General features: G+C 52.0%; 1 protein-coding gene across 7 annotated transcripts in view; it reads right to left on the bottom strand.

Moving 5' to 3' along the window:
- Window positions 1-26,366, bottom strand: part of PPP1R12B (protein phosphatase 1 regulatory subunit 12B) — a 125,754-nt gene that overhangs the window by 10,833 nt on the left and 88,555 nt on the right. For 5 of the 7 annotated variants that reach the window (XM_086765486.1, XM_086765487.1, XM_086765489.1 and 2 more), the window contains 5 exons: window positions 6,456-6,472; window positions 5,862-6,009; window positions 4,718-4,822; window positions 4,399-4,452; window positions 2,029-2,079 (listed from right to left, as the gene is read on the bottom strand). In XM_086765486.1, the coding sequence (XP_086621612.1) occupies window positions 2,029-2,079; window positions 4,399-4,452; window positions 4,718-4,822; window positions 5,862-6,009; window positions 6,456-6,472 (375 nt within the window). Of the gene's footprint in view, window positions 1-1,634; window positions 1,703-2,028; window positions 2,080-4,398; window positions 4,453-4,717; window positions 4,823-5,861; window positions 6,010-6,455; window positions 6,473-20,091; window positions 20,727-26,366 lie in introns of those variants that run through there. The other 2 variants (XM_086765488.1, XM_086765492.1) reach the window with 2 other exon arrangements.

Genomic DNA, 26,366 nt, shown 5'->3' with positions numbered 1-26,366 from the left:
AGTCTAACCTGAATTAACAGATTTGTTTTCCTGGCTCAACTTCCACACCAGGGATTAACACAGCTGCTCCACGGAGGTTATCTCATCCTAGGCAAACACAACGGGGCTGCCGCTCTTACTTTACGGCACGATGAAAGTGGACGTGAAAGTCTGCTTTCCTTACGGACATGTCCAGCTCAACGGTTTTATCTTCAGAGGTTTTACACTCCGCTTTATTCTCCTTTTGATTGAGTGGCTGTCAAAAAAGATGTGTCACACTGCAGTCAGGTACTCACCACATGCTTGAGTTTTTGGAAAAACTAGTGGAAACGTAGCAGCACCTTAAAGGAGATATCTTAAAATTTCCTGTGTATTTATTCCACTAACAAAAGGCCACTTTGGTTGTTCAAAGCAGCAAGAACACAGCAGAGAGCAAAGAGTGAGGTCCACTCTCGAGGACCGGATGGCTCATTTTCAGTTGGACCACAGGCTCCTTTACCTCGTGTCTCCAGCTCGGCTCTCAGGCAATACAAGAACACGCCAGCCTTCCACAGTGCTTCTCCTTTTGCACCATCTTGGCTTCCATCAGTCTGCAGCTCCAGGCTACCTGAAGGAGAGGCCTCCAACAGCTCCTACAGGTGCTTTCTTCCATTAATTGCTTTCTGAATCAATATAAATGTTTCAAAACCAACAGGCCACTAGAGGACATCCATTTGTCTTTTTACTCCATGGACCGAGCCAGTTTGCAGTGCCCCGCACAGCTGAAGAAACATCACAAACGGCTACTGCCTGCGTTTTCTCTTGAAGGCCATATTTCTGTAATTACAGGAAGGTCCCTCTGCAGTTAAAGGCTGCTACCTGTTCACTGAACAAAGAATGTGGAACTTAGGCATATTCAGGCCTTTCTCCTTCTGGCTAGCACATCCACACTTATTTTCTACTCTGCGAGAGAACAAGAGACCCTTTACAGTAAGACCCAGCCAAATCGTTCTGCTACTTATTGCAGCAGGCAACGCAGCACAAGCCAACGGGTCCTTTCACAGATGCATGCTCGGTAAACAGACGAAGCTTCAAACAGAAACATAAAACTGGAGCCTCCTCCAGGCTGGCAGGAAGTCGTTTCCATTAGTGCACCGTGCCAGGAGAGCTCACCGCTCTCAGATGGGGTCCTTCCTCCTTGAAGTAGCCTGGTCCCACCTGGGTCATGCTCAAAGGGAACGAAAGCGCAGGTCGCAGCGGGGAGGCAGTCTGTGAATACGAGCATTAAAATACAGCACAAAATGACCTAACGCTGCAAAACCGGCGTGAACGTTTGGGTGTACTTAGGCAGCAAAACACACCGCTTCCTGCTCTGCAGTGCTCCCGCCAGCCCCGTGCTCGCGGGGCACCCGAGGCACGGCAGGACGAGACCCATCCTCGGAAGCAGTGCCACGGGAGAGAGAAGGCGTGGCAGCAGTCGCTGGTGGACGTCTTGTGACAGTAAGCCATGCTGCACATTTCATCAGGAAGCAAATTCCTCTTTGCTCTGTTCCAGGCTGAGTGACTGACACAGCCTTCGAGTAACATGCTTTAGGAAGGGAGTACAGAAATACAATCGCTCTGTGTTTTTTCCTGGCTAGTGTGCGCGATCTCAAAAGCCAGCTTTGTCTTCTTACCCGTCCGGAGAGAACCACCACGGCTTAACTGGGGCTGCAGACTACTCAGAGCACAGAGGATCAGCACACTGAAACTCATCGATGCCACAAAAGGTTAGTTTTGGAAAACATGTAGGGAGAACAGCTTTCACCGTTCTCGGATCAAACAGCATAACAAATTAAACGTACGCTGCCATCAGACGGATGGTAGTAGGACAGCTTTATTAGTATTTCACGTCTGGAGAACTTGGCCGTTAAACTAAGTTCTAACTGCACAGAGGAACATGCTCAGAGGTAACATGAGTCTCTCCCCATGTAGCCTGCAATATCCTATTCCTGGGTGACAATCCCAACAGGCATTGATAAAAAACGGCCTAAAAAACGGAATAGACAGAGAGAACAGATTATTTCCTACCTTCATCTCCTCTTCCATCTCAGAGAGTTTCCGCTCCAGGGCTCGCTTCTCCTGTTCACAAGGATGCATAACAAAGATGATCATGAGGATTTAGAAGAAAAATTTACAGTACATTTTCTTTTAAAGAAAATAAGAGTCTGGCATTTCTGCAGGAGCATTCACTGAAAAGCATCTCACAGCAACACACAGGTTACAACCAGGAGCTGCTCAGATGGGACAGGGCAGCTGGTAAACTAGCAGGCGATACGCGCTGGGCTGTTTCGGCAGATCCTGAGCTCTCTTCATACCCCCTCAATGAAACCATCCCCCCACCTTTGGTGATCCCAGTGTTCGGGACTTTCTGCTGCAATGCCGTTCTGAGCCCTGCAGGTGAAGCCGTGGATTTAACCCCACGCCACCGAACGAGAAATTCACCGAGCCTGCCAAGTAGGAATGAACAGAGGAAGGTGCCTGGAAATTCTGCTTCTCCCAGATTAATTTAGGGCTTCAAAGCTGTAAAGCTGACCGCTTTCAGTGCATTTTGGAAACTGGTAATTACACAGATAGGCTCTGCCACGTGAGTACTGGTGGTGCACGCAGTGGACAGCTAGAGCCCTTGCCCAGAGGGAGAGGTCGGGCTCCATCAATGACTTTTCCAACATGAGAGGGCTCAAAAGGCCCCAGGAAAGAGCACTGAGCAGGAGGAAATGGCAAACATGGGTCAGGAACAGGCTTTACGCTCTTGGCCCCGCTCCTTTGCCCTCTGCAAAGAATCATGAGGCCAGGAGAGCGAGGAAAACAGCTTGTGAGTGTGGCCATGGATGATGGGTTCTGGGTCACTTTTTGGGCACAGCACACTTCATCCAGGGATTCGTCCATGCATAATACATAAGCTGTCCTGAAAACAGTTAATGCCATCTGCACTGAGAACAGCTGGGCACTTTTTTTTTCTCTCTGACTCTCAGAAATCTGTATTTGTGGCTGTCGTGATCCTGGTTCAAGAAAAGCGATGCAGGGCATTGCCCCACCTTGGAAGCATCAGATGGGTGGGAGATGGGACACGTGGTGTGAGCTCCCTCTGGTTGGGGATGTCCACTCAGGGCAAGTGCTCTGACCACCACATTCTCCTTTTTTTCCAAGAGAAAAGCTCCACCCATGCCATGACTTCCCCCAGCAGCTGTTCAGGTGACAGCGAGGGCTGCGTGTTCGATGAGCCCACTCAGCCCGCTTTAAGCACACCGAGGAATCAGGCCCACACGGATCACTGCTTTGAGAATCTGTCTCGGGGTTCAGACTGGTGCAGAGATGCTCAGCTGAGCTTACACAGCAGTGCCACGGCCTGAGCATCCGCTCAGCTTCAGCATCCTCAGTAACTTCAACAGTCACAGCCTGGCACCTGCGCCGGCAGGTACGTCACACGCTTGTACTGCGGGCTGACGTGCTCTGCCTAACTCTGTCCAAACTGGGGATCCTGAACGTCACCGCCTCCTGACTGGACCTGGCAGATCCCAGGAAGCGTCTGCACAGAAATAATTAAGGTCTTTCATGGTCAGAACTGAATTTAAACACACGGTTCGACCATCCAGCAAAGCTCTTAAAAATTCAGGAGATGAAACACTCCAGGAGGAATCTCAAGCGACCCTCCAACATTTAGGTGGAGGTTACTAAGAAACTGGAGCCAGGCTCCAGCTTTAATTAACCACTGAGGCAGGTGGTAGGAGAATGAGCAGTAATGACCGCTAGCTGAAGCAGGGGAGGTTCTGACTAGATATAAGGAAAAAAAAATCACTATGAGGATCATTAAGAACTAGAAGAAGGGGCTGCAGCTGTGGATACTCAACACTCAGAGGTCTTCATGAAACGACGGGACAAAGCCCTGACTCTGCTGGGATGCACTACAGATCATCTCCGGCCCTCCAATCTGCTCACTTAAGGCAGTGCCCATTCAGCTTAGCGTACTGCAATGAGTCTGACTGGTCAGTTAAGAGGAAGGAGCACTCAAACGTTCAGATTTCAAGTATAATCACAAGACAGACACCCAGCTAGCATTTCTGCCTTGTTCCCACCACCACTCCAAACCAATCTTTCTTTAAAAGGATCAAGAATATTTTAAAGCACAATGGCCCAAGAGTCTCTTAGCGCAATGCCATACAATACACTGGTCTGCAGCTTCCTAGAACAAAAGAAAGACATCAGAACCACGCTGATTCGCAAAGAGAGCAGAAAAGTCTCAGGCACTGAAAAGGTCAGAACACAATTATCACTGTGCACGGCTCCACAGGCAGAAATATAACTTATCTTTTAATTAACACTTTCCTTCAAGAGATTACTATGCCCTGCAGAGCAACACGAGGCAAAGATTGCGACTCAGAAGAAAGCAGAGACACATACCCTTTTCTCCATCTCCAGCATGCTAGACCGGTCAGAAGTTTTCTCCTGTTTCTGCTATGTAAATTAAAAATAGAAAGCTATTAAAACCGAGAGGCTTTCACAGGATGCTGCACAAAGGCCTAGATGGCCTACAGATGCACTTGCCCGGAGAAGCAGCAGCCTTCACAGAACCACTCACACTTATTTCTGTGAAAAATGACAATCTCCTCTGTAGCACCTTCCCTCCCAAGAGCTAAATCCCTTCCCATGCTGGAACACGCACCACTTGTCACGGGCCGGTGCTCAGTTCCTCCAGTCTAGGAGCTGGGTTTTGCCTTACCTGGGCTGCTTTTTCCAACTTTGATTTGATGTCGGCCAGCTCAAGCTGGGCTTCTTGCAGTTTCGACTTCAGCTTTTGATTTTCCAACAGGGCGCTTTCGTATAACTGAAATAGGAAACACAGGATTTCCATGAACCAGGCTGCTCTTCAGCTGCCGCACCGCTCTGAGCAGACGCGTGTCCTCGCCGCTGAGCACAGGCAGCTGCGGGGTTTGCTTCGCTCCCCCACGTCAGGATGGTAGAAGGGCAAACAGAACTGGTTTGGATGCTTTACTTGCATTTTCATAATTCATATGAAGTAAGTAAACAGCTGTTTAATTTTGTAGGGTGTTTAAATACAGCCAAGAGGCAAAGCAAAGGGATGTTTTTAATTTAGGTGAGCCACCAAGCATAATAAAATACTAAGGTAAGTACACTGCATGCTGCTCCCCAACACAACACACTCTCGTTGCTCTTGTGTGCTTTCAGTCTGAAGAGGAGGAGAAAGGAAGGCAATTTTAGGCCACTCCAAAATGGGGATTTTTTTCCCTTCACTTCCTTCAAACAAGCAGAATTCCCATCCCTCCAAGAGGACAAACTGGGCACACCGCCTGCCTCTTCTGGCCAGACACGTTCATGAGGAGCGGGGTGCTGCTTACTGTGCGGGGCTTTTCAGCATCACTGTCCTTGCAGAATTCAGCTCATCTCAATCTGTTTGCTTCCCACATGGTCTTTGCATCGACACTAGATGTGCACGGCAGTCCGTATCACTGCCTTTCAAGGATTACCTTGAAAGTTTCAGAGATTATAGAAAATACAGCAAAAAATAATTCTGTGGGGATATGCCTGCTGGAGCCATGCTGGCATGCTCAACAGCATCTTTTCTTGCTCCTTTCAAATCCCTCCCAGCGTTTCCCCACTCCTCAATCTCCCTCCCCAGCTATCTGACTTTGCACAGTGTCCTTTCGCCACGTGTCCTTTTCAGTCCTTCTGAAGGGCTGATGCATTTGAAAAAGGCTGCTGTGATTTCCAAAAGCAACGGAAGCGGAGAAAATGAAGATAACCTTTTTCTCCTTCTTCCCAAAGACTCTCAAGTGCAGGTTTGTGCAGCAAGAGGCAGCTTCTAAGGTGCATGCAGTGACAACGAGACATTTTAAAAATCCTACTTTTTTATAGTCCCTGTTGCTCTCCTCTTCTGCTCTGCTGCTGAGGGCGGCTAGCCGGTTCTCCCTGCGGGCGTAGGCACTGGAGCGGCTGGAGGTGCGATCGCTGTAGGAGGAGTCACTGGTGGTGGGGTTCGTAGCTGCTTCCAACCTAAAACGCAATGAAGACCTAGCGCCATGGAGCAGCTCTTGGGACAGCCAGTATGAGCCCGACCGGTCGGGACACGAGGCACTGGGAGCAGCCTCCACCCCGCTGCCGGAGTTTTAACAACTGGACAAAATCCAGTGGGTACCAGCCCACACCCCACACGGGCAGTCATTTCCCATGGACCTCTCATCTTCATGGTGGGAATGGGATCCATTTCTAATAGGGCAAAGACAGTTTTTTTTTTCCCTGCAGATCAGCTGTTAAATAATTTGGGGAGCAAAGGATGAAAGAAAACTGGCCCAACAGCTGAGCTAAGGGGAGAACTAAACGGCCAGTACCAGCTTCAGCTTACGCTGTTGATTTGAAGCACAGGGAATCCCCAAAGCCGCACAAAAATATGCTATCAATAAGTATTACACAGAAAAAATTCCAAAAAATAAAATTCTTACCTGGAAAGTCTTTCATGCTGAAGGAAAAAAGAAAAGAAAAAGAGAATTAATAATGAGGAGAATTAAAGGTTCAATTCAAGAACTGCAGAGCCACCATGCAGCAGCGATTTCCTACCTCTGATACCAGCACCTGGCTCACAACAAGCTGAACCGCGTTATTTCCCATGCCCAAACTGGGAATCGCTGCTCCCTGCCTGAATCTTTCCAACTGCTTCAGGTTCTCTGAAGCATCTCAGGTTTCATTTCTTTTGCCAACCTAAAAACTACTGAGCCTTGTTCTTCGACTCCCAGTTTCCAGAATTGAAATCCATTCCTTTGAACCAAAACTAATCTATTATTTCCCTTTAAAAATCAGATTATTGTCCCTGACTTTGATCACTGTCCTGTGCGTGACGTGAGTGAGAGGGATGAACGGACCACGATAGGCAGATCTCGCCGCGTATTTGTGTTGAACTTCAGAGATCACAACCGGTACCTTTTCTCCACGGGCAAGTACCTCCCCCATGAAGAAAAGCTTCCCCGTGGCAAGGAGACGCAGAACAGAAGCTGCGCGAGGAAGGGAGAGCGGCCCTACAGCAGCCAGAAGGGTGGAGATGTTGAGTGTGGGTCAGGTTCTTCTTTCCCCACCAACCCCCGAATCTCTGCAGTGCTGTGCCCAACGCTGCCTTTGCTGCAGCCCGCCGGGGCGTTACATAGAATCATAGAATCTTAGAATGGTTAGAGTTGGAAGGGACCTTCAAAGCCCATCCAGTCCAACGCCCTGCAAGGAGCAGGGACATCTCCAACCAGATCAGGTTGCTCAGAGCCTCATCCAGCCTGGCCTGGAATGTTTCCAGGGATGGGCCATCCACCGCCTCTCTGGGCAGCCTGGGACAGTGCTCCACCACCCTCAGCGTAAAAAATTTTTTCCTGATATCCAAGGATGGGTACATCCTACATCAAGGATGACCTGGGCCAGCTCACGCACAGAGGAGGCTGCAGAAAAGTTTTGCTTGGCATTGTGATGTTCTACAGGGACTGGCTGTGCTAAACGACTGTTTTAATAAACTCTTCTGGACCGGGCAGTTCTCCCCTGCAGTGGCAGAAATGAAACGGCGGTGGCACAGGAGCCCCGCAGCATACACCGCGCTCTCCCGCCACCTCCCTCTCCGTGGGGTCTCTCTTTGTCTGGCAGACGTTTACTCAAAGCCAAGGCCCAGCTGAACTCTTTTCCAGTCCCTTGAACTGGAAACTGAGCCCTCTTAGTTTTATTAGCAGTGTCATTTCTCGGAGTGAGCACAAACCACCCGCAGGCACTACCGGTTATTTCCCCAGGTCCTTTTTAATACGCGCAAGAGTCAGCACACGATAAGGACGGTACAGAGAAGATGAGGGGTCAGGCTTCTAGTGCCCAGAGACGCTTGTGCTGGGGTTTGCGCGGCCCGGACACACCACTGCATCCAGTGCTGCATGCCTTGCGGGGCGGCAGTGTTTGAGGACTCCAGCCCTCCTGCTCCCGCCTGGCACCCCAACGGTGCCTCCAATCCCCAGGCCGGTACCTGGGAGCACACGCCACGGGCAGCGGCATTCACAGAATCACAGAGTGGGTTGGGTGGGAAGGGACCATCAAAGCCCACCCAGTCCAACCCCCCTGCCAGGAGCAGGGACATCTCCAACCAGATCAGGTTGCTCAGAGCCCCGGCCAACCTGGCCTGGAATGGTTCCAGGGATGGGGCATCCACCACCTCTCTGGGCAGCCTGGGACAGTGCTCCACCACCCTCAGTGTAAAAAATTTCTCCCTTATGTCTAGTTTAAATCTCCCCTCTTTTAGTTTAAAACCATCACTCCTCGTTCTGTCACACCAGGCCCTGCTGAAGAGTTTCTCCCCATCTTTCCTATCAGCCCCTTTGAGGCACGTGAGAGTCGCCCTAAGGTCTCCCCGGAGCCTCCTCTTCTCTTAAGTCACCCCGTTTCGCAGAGAGGGAGGCCAGACAAGTGACCCTGCAGCCCCAGAGCAGCACGGGCTGTGCCAGCCTCCCTGCAACGCTGCCCTCCGCTCGCCAGGACGCAGGGACCCGCCTGCGGGTTACGCGCGCCTCGGTGTTGTTTTTAATTCAGCCTGCCCTAACGTCACCCTCCTCTGCAGCCCCCATTCAGACAGGAGCCTCCCCAGGGCACCTGCAGCTCTCCGACGTGAGACGCAGCGATTTGACTGGCGCAAAAGAAACAAAGTGAAGAATCCCAGCACATTTGAAGCCTCACGGATGGACAACGCACTCCAACAAAGCTGCTAAACGCAAAGCTCAAAAGGAGGAGCAAACTCTGCTGTTGATCAGCACGTTCTCCCCAGAGCTGAGCCCGCAGGGCCGCCCTCAGCGGGGCTCCCCGGGCAGGTCCGGTGCCAGCCCCACGCTGCAGAGACATCACCAAAGCTCCGGGAGCCCATCCTGGTGCTGGCACGGGTCCTGAGCCACGGCAGCCGGTCCAGCTCCGCGTTATTTGATTTGCTCTAACCCTCTCACCGGGCACCAAAAGCTTTCTTTGTGTCCCACTGGTGAGAAAGCACCCAAGGGAGACAGCAAACGGCCTGACTGCGCTTCCGCAAGCGATGCTGGCTGCAGTCTGGGAAGCTTCTCATGGGACAAACGCCCAGCAGCTGCCTGCCATGGCCACAGGGACACGACACCCCCCTGCCCGTCCAAACAGCCGCGGCCTGCGCCCCTCTCCGCAAGAAGCTCAAAGCCACGCAGCTGAGAAGCCGTTTCCGTACGGCCGGCCTGCGGCGCGGGGTTACCATCAGGGAGATTTCCCGTTCTCAGCCGCAAACACACCGGCTGATGTCTCCGCGGTCTTTTGTCAGCAGAGCCTCCGACATTTGCTTCTTAAAACCCTCGGCTGCCTGACAGCTCCCTTTTAATTTCGGCCCCACGACCCAGCCTCCCCGTTAAGCGGGAGCGGGGAATCAGGCAGTGATTAACAAGCCTCTTGTTGAAAGTTATTTGTGCGCTTTATGCTCATCTCCTTCAGCGATGACTTTTCTTACGATGACAAACAGCTCGGCGAGTAATCCACTTAATATCAAGCTTGAATTTATTTCAACAAACACACCTGCTGATGTATCTGAACAGCGCTGAGAAAGCCCACGCGTGGCTGGGCAAGGAACATGGAAACCAAGCAGTAAAACCTGAGCAGCTCCCCAGGCCAGCCTTGGGGAAAAATAATTTTTGTCTTTTTTTTTTTTCTCTTCAAAGAAACAAGTAATTTCCATAGGCAGAGGGAGGAGGGGTGTGCTTCTGCCAGGGGAGGGGGGGATAAGAAAGGAATCACTTTAAACAGCTGCTGGGAACAGCAAAGGGGAAAACAAAGCCCAGGTTTATCGTACTTAAAACCTGCCTGTGCTGGACACCAAATGAATTGTTTCAGGCTGCAATTGTCTCTAAGGAGGAAGGAGACACTTGATGAGAGGGGAGGACCCGCGAGCATCGCTCCTGCCGCCGCTGCCGGCGCAGAGCAACCCTGCAGCGACCTGCTGCCACCCCGGCACGCGCAGCCCCAGCGCTCCTCCAGCCACGACCTGCATGTCCCTTACTGCTCAGTGATTTCTCCTCCTGCGACTCCATCTCCCTTCGGGGAGACGTTTAAAGCACATTTACAGTGCATCTCCGCGCCGTAAAACAACTCCGGCGTCAAGCAGGAACAGCGCGGAGCTACAGGAAACCTCTGTGCTCACAGCCGTGGGAAAGCCGGCGCCTTTCCCTCACCCTTCAATTTTCGGGTGCCTCGTCCGCGTTGTTTCAGTTAGAAGCGGTATTTTTAAGACCAAGGTGATTAAGTTGGAGAGGAACTGGATAAGGGCTGGGGTCTGGAAAGGAGAGCCTGAACGAGACCTCACGGCAGGCTTGGAAGTGTCCCTGCCACAATGAAAGTTGCAGAACAGTTTTCACCAGCAGATCATTCTTCCACGCGCTGGTACCTTCAGGGAAGGAGCGGAAACTTATTTATCTTGTTTTAAATCAGTTTCTGACTTAATATTTTTCTAGGTTTGCACAAATGCCAGTGTTTGTACTGATATTTCAAGGAGCAGCTTATTCAGGTGTTTGTGTGCGATTTCTTTTTTTTTTTTTTAAATAATGATGGAGGAGGGGAAAAAAATCCAGAATGAAAAAAAAAAAAAAAGAAAGTTCCACTTCACACCTTCAAAAAAAGGCCCCAGCTAAAAGAGGCGACAGGGAAAGCAGCAGTTCTTAGTACAAAGAGAGGCTTTGAAGCCTGAGGAAGCAAAATGACGACTAAAATCTCGTGCCCCTGGGAGGAGGCAGCTGTGTGGCGCAGGAGGCACCGGAGAGGGGAAGTGTGAGCCCTACGTGCCGACACGGGACCAAGCGCCTAACTGAGCCATCCCTGCTGTCTGCTTAAGGACAGCCAAACATTTTCAGAGGCCACCAGGAGATCACACCGGAGATATTTTCAGCAGAACCCAGCTTATTTCCGGCTCGGTTCTGCCCTGCTTTTGGCCGTGGCACCCTTGGAAACCCTCGCCGTGTGCTTCCAGCTGCACCTGCACCTCAGCAACCGCCTCGCCTCCACGCACTGCCCCTTCTCCTAAAACAACCACAAAATATTCTTTTAAACCTCTGCAGCATGAGCTGGCTCACTGCACTGCGGATGCAAGCAGTGCAGAAGGTTGTGTCTGCTCGAGATGGCGTCCCAGAGCTGGAAACTCCGAGGTCAGAGTCAGAAGGTGAAGGACAAAACTCTGCCTCCTTCATTTCTGGAAAGAGAAGTTGGGGGTAAACAGAGGGAAACAAGAGCCAAGGCACCAAATTTGCGCTTACTGACTCAGCTGCTGCAAGAAAGGGCTTTCCCCTCCCGATTTTCTCTTGGCATGAGCACCGTGCAACCTGCTAAGGTGAAAAAGGGGATGCTGAAAAACCGCGCCATCAACCGTACAAATGCACTGGGGTTTCTTTCTTCCCCTCGCAAATTTGGAGCAGCACTGCCAGTTTTGCCCAGCCTCCTTCATTTCCCTTGGGATCAGAAGTTTGAGTAGAAACATTACCAGCCAGGGAAGCATCGGGTAGCGAAATGATCCTGCCTGCAACCCAAACAGGGTCACACCGCTGCAGGGCCGGGGGCGGGGGGAGGAGGACCCCAGGGAGAAGCGAGGCGCGAGGCTGTCCTGATTCAGAAACCGGCACGGCAGCCAGCGCTGAGCCAGGACCCCGGCGCTCCTGCTGAAGAGCGCCGAGACGCCCAGGGGATGGCTTTTAAAGGAAAACTTAAAAGCACAGAGCACTTGCAGACAGGCTCGCGAGGTTTTCGTAATTCTCAGCTCTCAGACCTCTCCCCCGAGAGACCACGCCATCCTTCCTCCCGTCCATCTCGCAGGGGGCAGCGCACTCGGGTAGCGCTGGGGGTGGTGGGGGACAACAACGGGGCTCAGCTCGCTTTGCCAGCCCTCCCGGCCAGGGTCACAGACGATTCGACCCAAGTGGGCTGGCAAAACACAGGACATCCGAGACGGGACCGGAGGAAAGGCGCAGAAGAGCATCATACCGGGCTGATGCTGCCTGCACGGGCTGCTTTCCCCTGGGCTCCCAGCTCTCGCTGCGCTGACGCGGGTCGATCCCAAGGAAGGGGCGCAGGCACCAGGTACTGGCCGTCCCTCGCCCGGACCGCCGGGAAGCTGCGCGGCGCCAGGAACGCCGTACAGTTTTGATTTTAGAAACATGCTGGCACTGGGGAGGGCAGGAGCTTTCCCTTAAAAACTCAGAAACGTTTACAGCTGCTAAGAGTTCAGTGAAGTATAATTAAAAGCAAATTCCTCATGGAAGGTTTAGATAAAACACAGCCCTGAAATGCGGTGCCAAAAGGGGGATCGGCCACTGCTCTTGCCAAGTCAGAAATTGGCCTAATTGCTTCCAATTGTGTTCTTCTGCGGCTGGGATCTGACCCAGCAAAGGCAGAAAAAGCCTACTGTTTACATTTTTCTTAAAAAAAAAAAAAAGAAAAAAGAAAAAAATAGATGCTTTGGGAACATTCTATGCTTCTTCATCTCCAACTGGCCAACCTCAGGAAAACGGGGACTATTTTAAGGTAGTTCTCAAGGAATTTATTTTGGTGTGTTTGGTTTCAGAGATCCTGATCAACGCTGATGATTAAATAACCTCCGTTTACCAAGATCCTGGAGCTCAGCTCCAGCCCCGCTGTCCTCCCTTTTCTTAACCAAGACGGGAAGTTTTAGGAACTTCTCAAATTTTACTCTTGCTTTGGCAAATATCCTGCTGGTGAGTCCTGTTTGTTTTAGAAATTAAACATAAAATAAAGCCAGCTGCTTTTGGGCCAGCTCTTTCCCTCTGATATGCAAGAGCCACCACCTTCCCGCAGTTACGTAGCTCTGCTCCGACACCTCCGTAGGTTTCTGCGCTCGGCTACGCGACAACCTCTCTGGGGTGCCGTGCTGCTGCAGGTCCAGGTCTTCTCAGAGCTGGCACAGCGAGAGCTGAGCCGGAAGGAGGAAGAGCATGAGGAAGGCTGCCTGGCACACATCAGACCCATCCCCATGGAGCACAACTCAGATCGGCGTCCCCTCGAGCCACATTTGTCCAGTCAGGTAGGCTTGGGGTTAAGTTTGGTTCTGCAGCGTATACGGAATAATTAGAGGGTCGGGTTAAACGCCGCTTTTGACACAGTTTGAGGCCGTTGCCTCCCTCGGCAAGCTGCTCTGCTGACCCCAGAGCTGCGGTTTGCTCCAGCATCCTGTTAGCTATGGCTGCCGTGATGAATAGCGCTGCCTCCCCGCCCGGCTTTGCATTTGTGCCAACACAAGGCGTACGGAACCCCACTGATGTGATTAATAATCCAGCGTAGCCAAACCACCTCCAGGTAACCTCCAACTCCCAGAAGCCTGGTACAGAATAGGTTCTCACAAACTATAAATCAATAAACTTTGCTTAATAAAAGCTGTGTTACTGAAGCATAATATTAAAAGGTCCTCGAAGACGGAATTAGCAGCCTTGGCAGCTGGCTGCAACAGATCACACCATTTTCGGTACGGCTAGCACGTACTTCCTCAGAAGCAAACATGTACGGCCGCAACGGAGCGACGACCACATCTCCTGCCATCCCAGACGCATCCGAACGCCCTGCAGTTGGACGCTGCTCTGCGCGACTGCCAGCCTGTGCCTCAGTTCCCCGCGCCGCTCGCGCGGCCCCTTGGCTCTGAGCAGCTCAGTTTACTATGGTGGCTCTTGGGGATAAAACTCCCCACGTAAAACGTCAAGCTGGATTGTATTTTGGTTTAGTCAAGGCTACAATTCAGAAACCTGGGGTCGTTGCTCTTATTTTTTTCCCTTCTTTTCTAAGGGATCAAATTTTATTGGCGAAAAATTTAATTTTGCAAAGCGACATGATTTTAGACAGAACTGCCCAGACACGAGGAAATAAAAGCTGAAAGGCCAAGCGAGACAAGAAGAGAACAGTTCTGCTCTGAATTTCTTCAGTATGAGAATGCCACAGGCCTGCAGGCAACGCTGTCTTCCTCACCCTGCAAACGCGCTGCAATTCATTGCAAGATAAACACCAACAAAAAAAACCCCTAACCAAAACCAACCTAACAACTCCCCCAGGTCTCTCTCTTTTCCTTTGAGCACCAGTTGCAGCTCCGGTGCATTGGGCTCCATCTCCACGGGCGGAAGCCTGCAAGCACAAGACGTATCCGTCAGGAACGGCACAGGTCCAGCTGCTGGTGCCCTGGGGAAACAGGTGGATTGAGCTGCGAGTCTCCTCTAGCCCTGTTCTGTACGCGTTTGTATTCATTTTATGAAAAACAAAACTACAACCAGCTCCTGCAACTGAAGTAAACGCTGGTTTCCAGCTCAGCAGTTGGAAGTGGTTTGCTGCCTACAGAGTTTCCACCCGCTCTCCCCATCACTTCCCGTGGCCACTCGTTCCCACCCCACAGTGCCGCCTCGTCTCAGCTGTGCCAGTGTGCTTGGTTTTACGGCTGCACTGAGCTGACCCAAATTAAAGACATCCTCTTTCTCCTTCTCCCCTGCCCAGGCCGATTCCCCGGTCTGGTGCAACCTCGAGTTGTCCTCGGACCTTCTGGCCCCCTTGCCCTGCAACGGGCACTGGTTACGGAAGCCGAGCCCCCACAAGCAACTGCTCTCCGGCTGCTTAACCAGCCTCTTCACAGGCACCCGCCACCGACCAGGCAGCAGAGGGTCACCATGGGAGTCTGAAATGAGGTTGTAGTGTAACATCACGGGCTTCTTTCTGAAATGTCCATGTCCACTCAGACCCCTTAACAGTTAACAGACTCACTGCTACAGCTTTGGCTTGGATCAGTTTGCTCCGTTCCTCCAAAAGGAGGAGAGCTGAAGAACATTTAGCCCAAGGACATAGGCTGGGGTACGCCACTAACCCCACGGGTCAGAGCACGCGCCCTGACCCATTTTATTTATACACACGCGTAGTCAGCGACAGGAGAGGAGTCTGGCTACTGAGTCACAGCAGGGAACATCCAGTCATTCTTAGGGCATCATTCGGTAGAAGTTCCTGATACACTTCCAGAAATGGATATTTACAGAGGACGAGAACCTCAACGTGAGCCGGCAATGTGCGCTGGCAGCCCAGACAGCCAACGGCACCCTGGGCTGCGCCCCCAGCAGCGTGGGCAGCAGGGCGAGGGAGGGGATTCTGCCCCTCTGCTCCGCTCTGGTGAGACTCCACCTGCAGCACTGCGTCCAGCTCTGGAGCCCCCAGCATAAGAAAGATGTGGACGTGCTGGAGCGAGTCCAGAGGAGGCCACGCAGATGCTGAGAGGGCTGGAGCAGCTCTGCTGTGAGGCCAGGCTGAGAGAGCTGGGGCTGTTCAGCCTGGAGAAGAGGAGGCTCCGGGGAGACCTGAGAGCGGCTCCCAGTGCCCAAAGGGGGCTGCAGGAAAGGTGGGGAGAGACTCTTCAGCAGGGCCTGCTGTGACAGGACGAGGGGTGTTGTTTTTAAAACAGAGGGAGGCAGATTCAGACTGGATATAAGGAGGAAATTTTTTACTCTGAGGGTGGTGGAGCACCAGCCCAGGCTGCCCAGAGAGGCGGTGGATGCCCCATCCCTGGAAACATTCCAGGCCAGGTTGGCCGGGGCTCTGAGCAACCTGGTCTGGTTGGAGATGTCCCTGCTCCTGGCAGGGGGGGTTTAACAGTCCCTTCCAACCCAAACCATTCCGTGATTCTATGAAAACTCAATAAACAGAGAGCAGAACCCAGAAGGATTTCTCACTGACACCCATCTAAGGAACATGATGCTTGAGAAATAACCAGCGATAAACAAATCAGGGTGCTGAAAAACACAGACTAAGGTTAATTGCCTTAAAGTTCAAGTTTCAATATCCCACATTTTTTTGTCAGCTAATGGCAGAGGAGGTAATCATTTCCGCAAATGCTGCGTAACCAGTCAGCAATCCAGAAATCAGACAGAAAATGTCAAGAGATAACTTATTTGACCCCATTTCAATTCATGCAGCATCATTTTTATCACAACTAGAACGAGTCCAGGGCACTAAGCGGTAACCCAGGATGAGAAAGTTTCCTGCAGAAATGTTTTCGTAACACTCTCAGTTCTCTAAAGCACTTGCAGGAGCAGCAAACCAAAGGATTCCTTCATGTCCACCTAACGTGAGAGCAAACCTGTGACTGTGGCTCTGGAACAGGATTAAACCTGTGGCGAAAGCACTGGCGGAGGGAAAGCCATCAGACGCGTCTACGTTCAACTCCGCGAAGGCTGCAATGCCACCGGGCGCTTCCGCCGGCCCCTCAGCACTCCGGGACATCGCCCACGGATGAGACGCCGCCTGCTTTAGTCGCGTTAGCGGACCTCTAAGATTTTATACCATTATTTATGTATCAATACCAAACCACGCTGGTTTGATTTGCGGGCCCGCCGCCTGCAGCTCAGACGGCTAACATTTATGTGGTTTTGGTTTTCCCTCTGGATTCTAGACGTGTCCGCATCAAAATCGCACCCAGAGCAGGAGCATTTGCTGCCGTGGCAATCACTGCTCAGAGCAACCGCGGGCCCGACGTGGAGGCTGGCTAACAGGGATGGCAATTTGGCAACCGTTGCTTTTTACGCTGAGGTATTACTATCAAGCGACTCGGTGAAAACACACGGCCCACGCCAGGTGATGCTCTTGCATCCCGAATCCCACCCAGCGCAGCTCCTCCAGACGCTCCAGTGAAAGGCAGAACCCAATAAATCAGCGCAGGCCACTGAGTACACTTAAAACTTTACTGCTGAGCCCTTACTGACAGAAATTCAGCTGGAAAACTCAAGTAATAAGTGCTGGAGGTGGTTTAATGAGGGAGCAATTTAACATTCAGAGGGAAAAAGCCGCGTAGTGAAACCCTGAACGCGGCCAGAACAACAAGAACCACGCAGAGTCTCCCGAGGAGCGAGTGACAAGCAGCAAGGGACGGCAGCGGAGGGATGCCGCTGCTACTGAACCAGCATGCACGCTGACGAGGGTTTTAAGTTTTGATGGCCTTTTTTACACCAAAATATATCGGGTGACAAGACAAGAAGGAGCAGTTTGTAAAAGAAAGGAAGGCTGGTTGACAAAGAGGTGGGAAACAACTGAAAAGCTGCAGTGACCGCCTGCGCGGGAAGCAGGGACTGTGCGCTCCGCTTCGCGTTCGTTCTGCGTCCTTACCGAGAGCCCGGGGAGAAACGCAGGGGTCACGCAGTGCGGCAGTGAGCACGCGCATCAGCCTAAACAAACCACAGGGTACTTCCTCTGAAAAAACAACTGGCCCAGCATAAGTAGGATTACAAAAAAAGAAAAAAAAAAAAAGAAAATTCAGTCCTCACTCTCACCCTTCCAATCCTGTCATTTACTTGTTTACTTATGCACAACAGGTTTCAGACCATGGGTTGCCCATTACACCCTCGGCACCGACTACGCGAATCGTGTTTCGAGGAAGAGAAACCTCGAGCTGAAACGGTATGGTGCAAAACTTGTGGAAAAAAATGCATCCACCAAAATGGAAGCTTTTCCCAAATAACGGGACGATCCGAATTGATTTCAAAAAGGGATTTGAGTTTCCACTTTCCAGCAACATTGTGATTCAAGCCACTGAAAAGGTGGCGCCAGCAACGTTTACCCCGGTGATTCACCAGCGTTTACTTGGCTGTCCTTGTACTGGTGACTAATTCTGGGCTCCTCTGTTGCAGCACAAGACACTAAGTGTTTCAGCCTGCGGAGGTTCAGGGGCAACAGGACAGTGCTGACCTCGCACACGGAGGGGGTCGCACTCCAGCGCCCCGCTCCCACCCGAATCTCCTCTGCCAGCCTTTTGCTCCCGCGCCCTGCTCGAGGATATTGCCTCTCTTGTGACTTGCGCGAGCTCCGTGCAAAGCGCTCACCCTCCTCAGCTGCGTTTCTGGGGAGATCCCGTCGATGAAAGGTGGGAAACCCCAAGCAATATCGTCATAGCACCTCAGGAGGAAGGCTGTGAGCGGCAGGCAGGTGCAGCAGGGAATGCCGTAGGAAACTCTTTGGCCCCGACACCTTAATAAGTAAAACCTTGGCTTTGTCTGGTTCTCCATGAGGTTTTTTCCACATCTGCACCACGCGTGAGGCTCCCTGCCTACTCATGTGTTTTCGCACCCCTGCTCAGCTGGGAACGTTTAGAGCCCGCGGGTCTGCTGGTGTCAATCCCGACGGGACGGAAAGATGAAAGACTCCAGGAGATCACGGTCCCACCTGCGTTACGCAGGCTGGTGGCACCCTGCGGCACGGGTTCGGTCACTGTGGGCACGGGGAGCTGGGGGGGCAATACACACGTGGGACAAAGCCGTAGAAAACCGCACTCCGTCATTTCTTTTCCTCATAGCAGAATGACTTTGTTTTGGAGAAAGAGTTAACTCAGATACGTTGTTTTAGCCTGAAGTCAATCCTTCCCTAACCGGCCTTTTAAGGCACGGGCTATTTCCACGCCCCGGGCAGCACCAGGCTGCGTCCTGCACTGCCTCCTCAGTCCGTGCTGCCGCACTCTCCCACCCTGCCTTCTCCCACACCGATGCTCCGGCGCACAGCTGGCGTTCCATCACTACTGCGAGAACCACCGAGATTTCCACGCTCACATATTTGCTTTCACCAAAACCCCGCTGCCACAGAAGCTGAGGAACGCTCTTCTCCAGGCCCTCCCATTCCCACCCAGCACCTTTCTGTACCCACCCGAGAGCTCCCACCACCTCCTCCAACACCCGCGGGCCCCCAAGAGCCTGCCATCCCTTCACGGCTACTGGCAGACCAAACCAGCATCTCCTACAAAGAGGAGCCAAAGCAGACGGGCACGCACCACCAACACAGCCCTCAGCTCCTGCAAGACGTTTGTCACTTGTTTATGCGCCTGGATGCATAACGGGGGGAAAATGAGTCAGTCTGTGTACGCTGAACATGACTGATCTTAAAAAAACCCTGGGTTTTCAAAGAAATTAAAACATTTTCAGCTTTATTCTATGAGTAAGACCACGTTTGAAGGGTTCTCCACCTGCTGTTGAGCTGGTTGTCAATACTGTGGCAAGTTACAGGGGAACCGGTAAGCACAGCTGTAAAAACTGATGAACAAAGTCCATCTAAGCGCACAGGGGATAGTTCTGTATTATCCAAAACCTCCTCAGAGACACTTGATCGCAGACGGGAAGAAAGCACAGACAGCTCCTGGGTTAAACAGTTAACAGCCCAGGGGCAACCAGCAGCCACGAAAGCCAGCGGGGCTGGAGTTACCCCGCGGTCAGCGGGGCAAAACCCTGTCACATCTCAGGCTGTGCTTTTCCAGCCCAAGATCCGTCACTTCGAAAGGAGCAGACAATGCATATCTGATGTGAGCAAACACCAGTGCTCAGATTCATTTAATGCTTCTATCTAAAATTAGCCTGCCTTTTAAAAACCAATTCCTCCAGGCTTTGACTCCGGCATGGGAATATTTCTTGCCGGCGAAGAGACTGCCCGTGTAACGACACAGACCCAGAGTTTCAGGACAGCCCTTCACATGACTCCGCAGCCATCAGCAAAACCATTATGAAACGTTCCCAGCTTTCAAACACCTGGGTAGATGGGGACAGCAGCTCTGGTTTGGGGAGGACCAGTTAACTACCTGGCCTCGCCTCCTGTTCCAGGTGCTCTATATGTTCTTGAAATTATTGAACTCTACCACAGGTCAGCAGAGCCCCAAAGGTGAGAGCTGGACAGCAAACCTCGTTCCACCAGCAATATCAGGGTGGTTATGGAAAGGGCGCAGTGTAACAGGCTGGTCAGGTTTTGCTTCATTTTCATCGGTGAGGTTTTGTCCAGCAATAGCCTACCAGGACAGTGATGTTTCTGCAAACAGCAGGACAGAGGGGAATCCACCATCACAGCAGCTCCCTACAGCCACTAAAGCAAAGAATCCCAGTGCAAGGGCTCTGGCAGCTTGCTGAAAACCTGTTGCTGCAGAGGCTCCTTCCCAAGTTCCACGTAAACCATCCTCCTCTCCAAAGGAAACCACAGACACAGGTCTCCAAGGGTAAGACAACAAACCACCACCACCACCGGTCTCTGCTCAGAGCACGTGCCCAGCAGGTCTCCGTGTAATACAGAAAGGAAAAAGCTGCTTACTCTGAGCGTCTTTGCGATCGGGGAAGGAGAGGACGGGGGAGAATCTGACTGAGCCTTCCTGCTGCGAGTGTATTCTTTACTCCTGGTGTACAAGGACGACATGGCCTCGCGGGCTGGGTGGCTCCGAGAAGTAACACAAGTCTTGCTCTTCTGTCGCTTTACGGCGCCGGGCAGGTCCTTCTTCCAAGGTCAGAACAAACTAATTAAACTACTCACAGCTCTGGTAATTAAACCCTGCTGTTTAGGGTGTATAATTTTAGGCATTAATCTGCTGCAGGGAGAGCTGAGGCTCCACAACGTTTCTTGTCCAAGAAGAAGAAGAGAAAGTGTCAAGGACTGTGCTCCAGCGCCGGGCGTTGCTCCGTGCCAGCGTCACTGGCCAGGCCCCATCCCAACTTCTCCGCAAAAGGACATCTCCCCTCATCCAGAGCGTGTGCCACAGCACCAGAGCGATCTCTCCCGAAAACTGCAGGAGGCAAAAACTCCCGGCTGAAGAGAGAGAGCTGGAAAACCAGCTGGAGATATCGAGACTCAAAGCTTTTGCCAAAAAAAAGAAACCAGAAAAGAAAACCAAAACCTGTTTTACTCCGGAGCGCTGCTGCGAGCTCTCTGCCGTCACTGCGCACAGCTACATGCTTTAAGCGAAACGCGAAAGCATAAATCAGGAACAAATGCTGGTTTGGAAAGGGGCAGGCCAAATGAAGTTGTGTTTTGTTCCGTCCTCCTCCTCCCGGGCGCCGTTACCCACGCGCAGGCTTCTCCCGGCCCTCCCTGCTGCTGCCTTCTGACATTCCAGATCCTGACTCGCTCAGCGAGGAATGCTGGAGGGCAGCCAGCAGCAGCGATTCACTTTCAGCTTGGGATTTGGGCTGCCACTTGTAGGGAAAAAAGGGGAAAAAAAAATAGGGGAAAAAAAAAAAAAAAAAAAAGGAGGGGGAGGAGAAAAGAAGAAAAGCTTACAAGCTCCCAAGGCCTGGCGGGCTGAGAGCAGGTCGGAGGCGAATCGACGGCACTTTGAAAAGCTTAAATTCCAGTACGCGTTCTGAGGCTGCGACAAGGGAGATATTTTAAAGGACACAGAGCAGTTCACACCATTAAAGGGAGGACACACATCATGCAGCACAACAGGGTTTCGGTTGTTTGCTCAGAAGTTGTTTTGAGCTAGGAGAAGGCGATGTGGAGCTTGTGCAATGTACACTGAAACGAGTGCGGGATGGAGGAGGAGGGGAGAGGAGCTCGGAGGAAAGGAAAAAGGGTGGGGAGAGCACGTACCTCTCAACAAACTTCCAGCCAGCTCTTTGCGGAGCTGTGCTGCCGCTGCACGAGCTGACCCCCGGCAAGCCGCTCTCTGCGGTGTCTCAGAGAGGGCAAGGCTGTTCAAAGGCACGTGGATGTCCCTCACGTCCCATCCTGAACGGGCACGCAGGATGCTCACGTGAAAAACACCTCAAACGCACAGGGGGTGTGCTGATTTAACAGCTCCTACGCTAAATACAGCCTGGCAAGCGTAAGGTTGCAGATCTACGTTTTTCTTCGCTGGAAGGGCATCAGCCCAGGTACCTGGACTGGGCCAGTTCCAGTAAGGCCGCGTTAACGAACCAGTACCACCCCCTGAAGGATGTGTCCTCATCCAGACTCTCACCCACTGAACCAGCTGCTGACCAAGTCGCCGGGTGTTTGGAGTTAATGTTCTGCTCCAGCTCCACAGGCTGCTTATCATGAAACATTGCCTAGCAGAAGAATACCCATATAAAAACGTTTTAAGAGCGTTACTACACTTTGTAGCTCTCTGTTGACCTGAAATATTGCCCCTTTTTTCACACTGCTTGGCAATCGTGCAATTGTACTGACACACGCAGCTGGGAAGGGCGCTTGGAACAGCAGCTGCATCCATTTCTTCTGCCATCCAGCATCTTCACTGGCCAGGGGCGATGCAGCACCGCTGTGTGACCACGGCGAGAGGGAAACGGGGCTGCCGGATCGTCTTCTCCAGAAAAGTCACTTCGAGATCAGGTTTCTACTTGATCCTTCACCATGAGGAAGGAGGGGATTCATTATTCACTGACTGCAGGAGGGGGTGGGGGGAGAAGGTTGGAGAGGTCCGATTCTGCCTGGCAATATTTCTGCATTCCCTTTTAAAGGTATGGAAATGAAGTCCAGACACACAAGAAGGCAGTGACAGGCACCCCGCTGCTCAAGGAGAGCGTGGCAGGACCTTGATCTTTCCAGCTTCCATCTGTTCCCCTCATCACCCCCACCCTCCGCCCCTCCCAGCAGCCTGCAGCCCGACTCCGCCGGGCAGCGACAGCGCGGGATTCCAGACATTTCAAATGCATGGTTACAGAACCTGCACACACGGTCATCCTTCCACACTTGCCTCAGTTTCCAGAGTTTCAAAACAGTCAGTGAAACCGGGCTAACTCGCGCGGCCACCGGCAGCCCGGAGTGTCTCAATCGCAATTACGAGGCTGGCAAAGCCCAGCTCAGTCTCCAAGGCGGAGCTGAACAGCTCTAAATTGCAGCGTTTTGCTTCTCCTCCCGTCCAGACCTAAATGAACCGTTGCCACATACCTCCACGGTCACGTTTCTGCTGAGGAGGGGCAGGAAAGCTCCCAAATCACCATTTCAGTACAGAACTCAGAGCCTGAGCTTCCAACCAAAACAAAACTGAGCTTTCTATTCCCTGCTAATTAAAAGTTAATTAGTCATCCAGTGCAGATGCCTCACAGATTGACAAAACACATCTTGGTGGACAATAACTTGTTTCAAAGAGGAGGGATGGCAGGAGGTGCAGCATGAGATGCAATCTGGCAAAACACGCCGGCTTTCATCACGACTTCAACATCACATCCAGCGCACGGGTTTCTTCCCGCCGCTCCGCACGGTTTACTTCCAGGTTTTCCCCTGTGTAAGTGTGAAACCCGACTCTTCCTCTGCAGCGCTCCTGTCCTGATGTCTGTAAAACTGAAGGTCACGGCTCGGATCTGTCTCGCTGTAAGGATGTTCCTCAGCAAGACGCCGCAGCCTGCTCCGCGCTAGGGCTGTGCGGCTCTTGCTTTGCTAAGGGGTATTTGTACGGCGACCAGCAAGACCTGCAAAAACCCCGTCTGCCCCAAGCATTCCACAACCACCGGACACAAATCCTGTAACCTCATGCTACAGCGTATTTCTGGGCAACATCACCTTAAGTTTCTTCTCATCTCGGAGCACAGCAGCACAGCTGCACTGCTGCAAGGTGTGTTTCCTATACTTAGAGCAACGGTCGTGACTATGATCACTCTTCAGACATTTTTCCTTTTCCTTTGAGATGGCTGTCCTCTCCTCCTCTCCTTCCCTCTGGTAATGACATCTGTGTTTGTGCCCATTTTTTTTTATTTAGTTAGAGAGAAGGACCCTGTTCTGGTTTTGTTAGTGAGGGGGGGCCTAAGGTGGTAGCTTCTGTAGGAAAGTGCTAGAAGTCGCTCCCCTTTGTTCAGTGGACTTGGCCGGGCCTAGAGCGGACCCGCTGCTGGCCAAGGCCGAGCCAATTGGTAGCAGAATGTCCCATGATAACGCCTCTGCGATAACGTATTTAAGTAGGGGAAAACAGGAAAAAAAGGAGGAGAAGATGTGAAGAAGCTGAGCGGGGGGCAGAGAGGGGGAGGCGCGAGCCTCATGGGCCTTGCAGCCCTCACCCTCTGGCCTCCCGCCGGGCGGGCAACTGGGCCCAACTCGGCCCGGCCTCGCTGCAAGAAGTGGAGAGGAGATGAGAAGTGAATAAGATGTAAAAAGGATCCTGAGAGGCGTCTGCCAGCCTGTTGTGAGGAACGGCTGCAGACGCCAAGGTCAGTGAAGAAGGAGGGGGAGGAGTAATGCGGCACCTGGCCAAGATTCCCCTGCAGCTTGTGGTGACGACCATGGTGGAGCAGGTTGTCCCCCTGCAGCCCATGGAGGTCCACGGAGGGGCAGAGATCCCCCTGCAGCCCGTGGAGGACCCCACGCCGGAGCAGGTGGAGGCCTGAAGGAGGCTGTGCCCCGTGGAGGGCCCGCTGGGGCAGCCATTCTGGAGGGACTGCACCCGTGGAAGAGATGACCCACGCCGGAGCAGTTTCACGAAGGACTGTGGCCCGTGGGAGGGACCCCACGCTGGAGCAGAGGAGGAATGCGAGGAGTTCTTCCCCTGACGATGACACAGAGGCGTAAAACAATGTGTGATGAACTGACCACGACCCCCATTCCCTTCCCCCCACCCCGTGCCCCTCGGGAGGGAAGGTGGTAGAGATAATGTTAAGCCCGGGAAGAGGGAGGGGTGGGGGGAGGTTATCTTGTTCCCTGTCTCATTCTCCTGCTAATTTTAGAAGTAAATGAATAGTTTTCCCCAAGTCAAGTCTGTTTTGCCCATGACGGTAACTTTAAGGATTTCTCCCCGTCCTTATCTCAAACCTCGACCCGTTTTTCTTATATCATCTCCTCCTGTTCTCTCGGAGGGTGGGGGGAGCGAGAGACAGACTGCGTAGTCTGGTCCCGATCGGGGCTGAACTACGACAGACCGCTACCCAAGAAAATGACACACCAGAGAAAGGATGAAGCCCTGAGCGAAATATTTGAAACAAACACTCCTTGTATCTGTGCTGAAAATCTTCACCTACAGACTGTGGCACTGATAAAATAAACTTAAGCAGCATTGTAACTTTCCAACCCACAGCAGAGAAAAATGGGAAACAAAGCTAGGAGTGAAAAACAGAGCTGCAGAGCAATGCTCACGGGTGACGCAAGCCCACGGCGTGTTCTCTGGGAGCGCAGAGGAGAAGGAAAGTAGAAGCCCTCCTGGGAGACCAGAATTCTAATAAAACTTGAAGGATGAGGGAGAGTAGCTGGTATTTTTGGAACAAATTATCCCCAAACTATCTTCTCAAAGTCCTAGCTGTCATTTTGCACATCAGCTTTACCACACTCTCTTGTACACCACTGAATTACCTCCCATTCAGCCGGCTGCTTTCATGCGCAGCCAAGCCTCCCTATCTCCGCAGCGCAGGCACGTACTGAAGAGCACGTTGGCATCTCCAGCTACACAAGGCTCAGCTGATGGACGGGCTGAGCTGAAGACATGAACTGGGGCTGCACAGCACCAGAATGCTCTCCACACCGCGCACCTTCTTGCAGAGCCTCCTTGGCCACATCTGTGAAATTAAACACAGCCAGGGACCAGCCCTGCCCACCAGCACTCAGCCCTGCAGACCACTGAGCTGTGGGAAGGTCTCTGGCATCATCTCATCCTTGGCCAACCAACGCTCTTCCATGAACAACCTGGGCGCTCGCAGGGACCATTCCCAACAGTGCCTTGGACACAACCACACTGATTTGGAGAGTAACAGGGCTTGGTGACACGGATGAGCCTTCCTTGCCAGCTGCCCTCAGGGCTAGAGAGCAGTTTAAGCGAGGTGCACCGGGATTAACACGCTCAGCCTTTGAGGATGGTCTCACTGGTGGCACGGCCCTCACTGTGACCCTCTTCTGCGCTGGGCCAAGCGATGCAGGAAAAACGAGGCTGTACTGCAGGGACACAAGATGCCAATTATAACCCAACTGGACAAGCAACAAGGGGGAGACGTTTTCCTTTGAGCTGAGACCATTGTGCTCACTTTTCTCTGGGAAGCAGAGAACCGCCTCTAATCGCTTAACGCAGCCCAGACACCGCTGTATCCCCTTCCGCTGAGTTTAACTGTTTGCTACTCAGTTTTAAAAGTCTTCACAACCCTCACTTCTGGATTTCCCACCTGCAGGAGGACAGCGTGCTGTCTGTGTGTTGAGTCATGTTCCAGTCCAGGAAAATGCTGAACTCTGTAATTCATATTTTATGCAATACTGAAATCAATTCTACAGCCACATTTATTCTCATTACACTTGCCTGAAGAAATGGAGCGAAATAAACCATCCAGGCAGTTGTTTCCAACAGCCAGGCTACAGAGCCACTATATGCCCATAAAATAAATGTTCTGGGTTTACACCAGTTCCGTAAAAAAGTCCAGAGAAACTCAGTTTGAAGATGAAAACCCCATTGACTATTGAACTATTGACGTGGGCTATAGAGAACAGAGTCCGGATCAGATTTCCTACTGCTTTTATATTACTGGATTGGCATCCCAAATTGGAATCCATAGCCTAAGAGTACTGTACCTCCCCCCGTAATAACATTTACACTGTCGGCAAAGTTCAATAAATCCTGTCATTCCCTTCACCTCAGGATGCTCTATATTTGTGATTATTTAACCCCTACACAATGCGCAGTCTTTGCA

The sequence above is a fragment of the Chlamydotis macqueenii genome, chromosome 23 (assembly GCF_036417535.1).
Source record: "Chlamydotis macqueenii isolate bChlMac1 chromosome 23, bChlMac1.mat, whole genome shotgun sequence".
Taxonomy (NCBI): domain Eukaryota; kingdom Metazoa; phylum Chordata; class Aves; order Otidiformes; family Otididae; genus Chlamydotis; species Chlamydotis macqueenii.
This window is presented reverse-complemented; position numbering and strand designations above follow the sequence as displayed.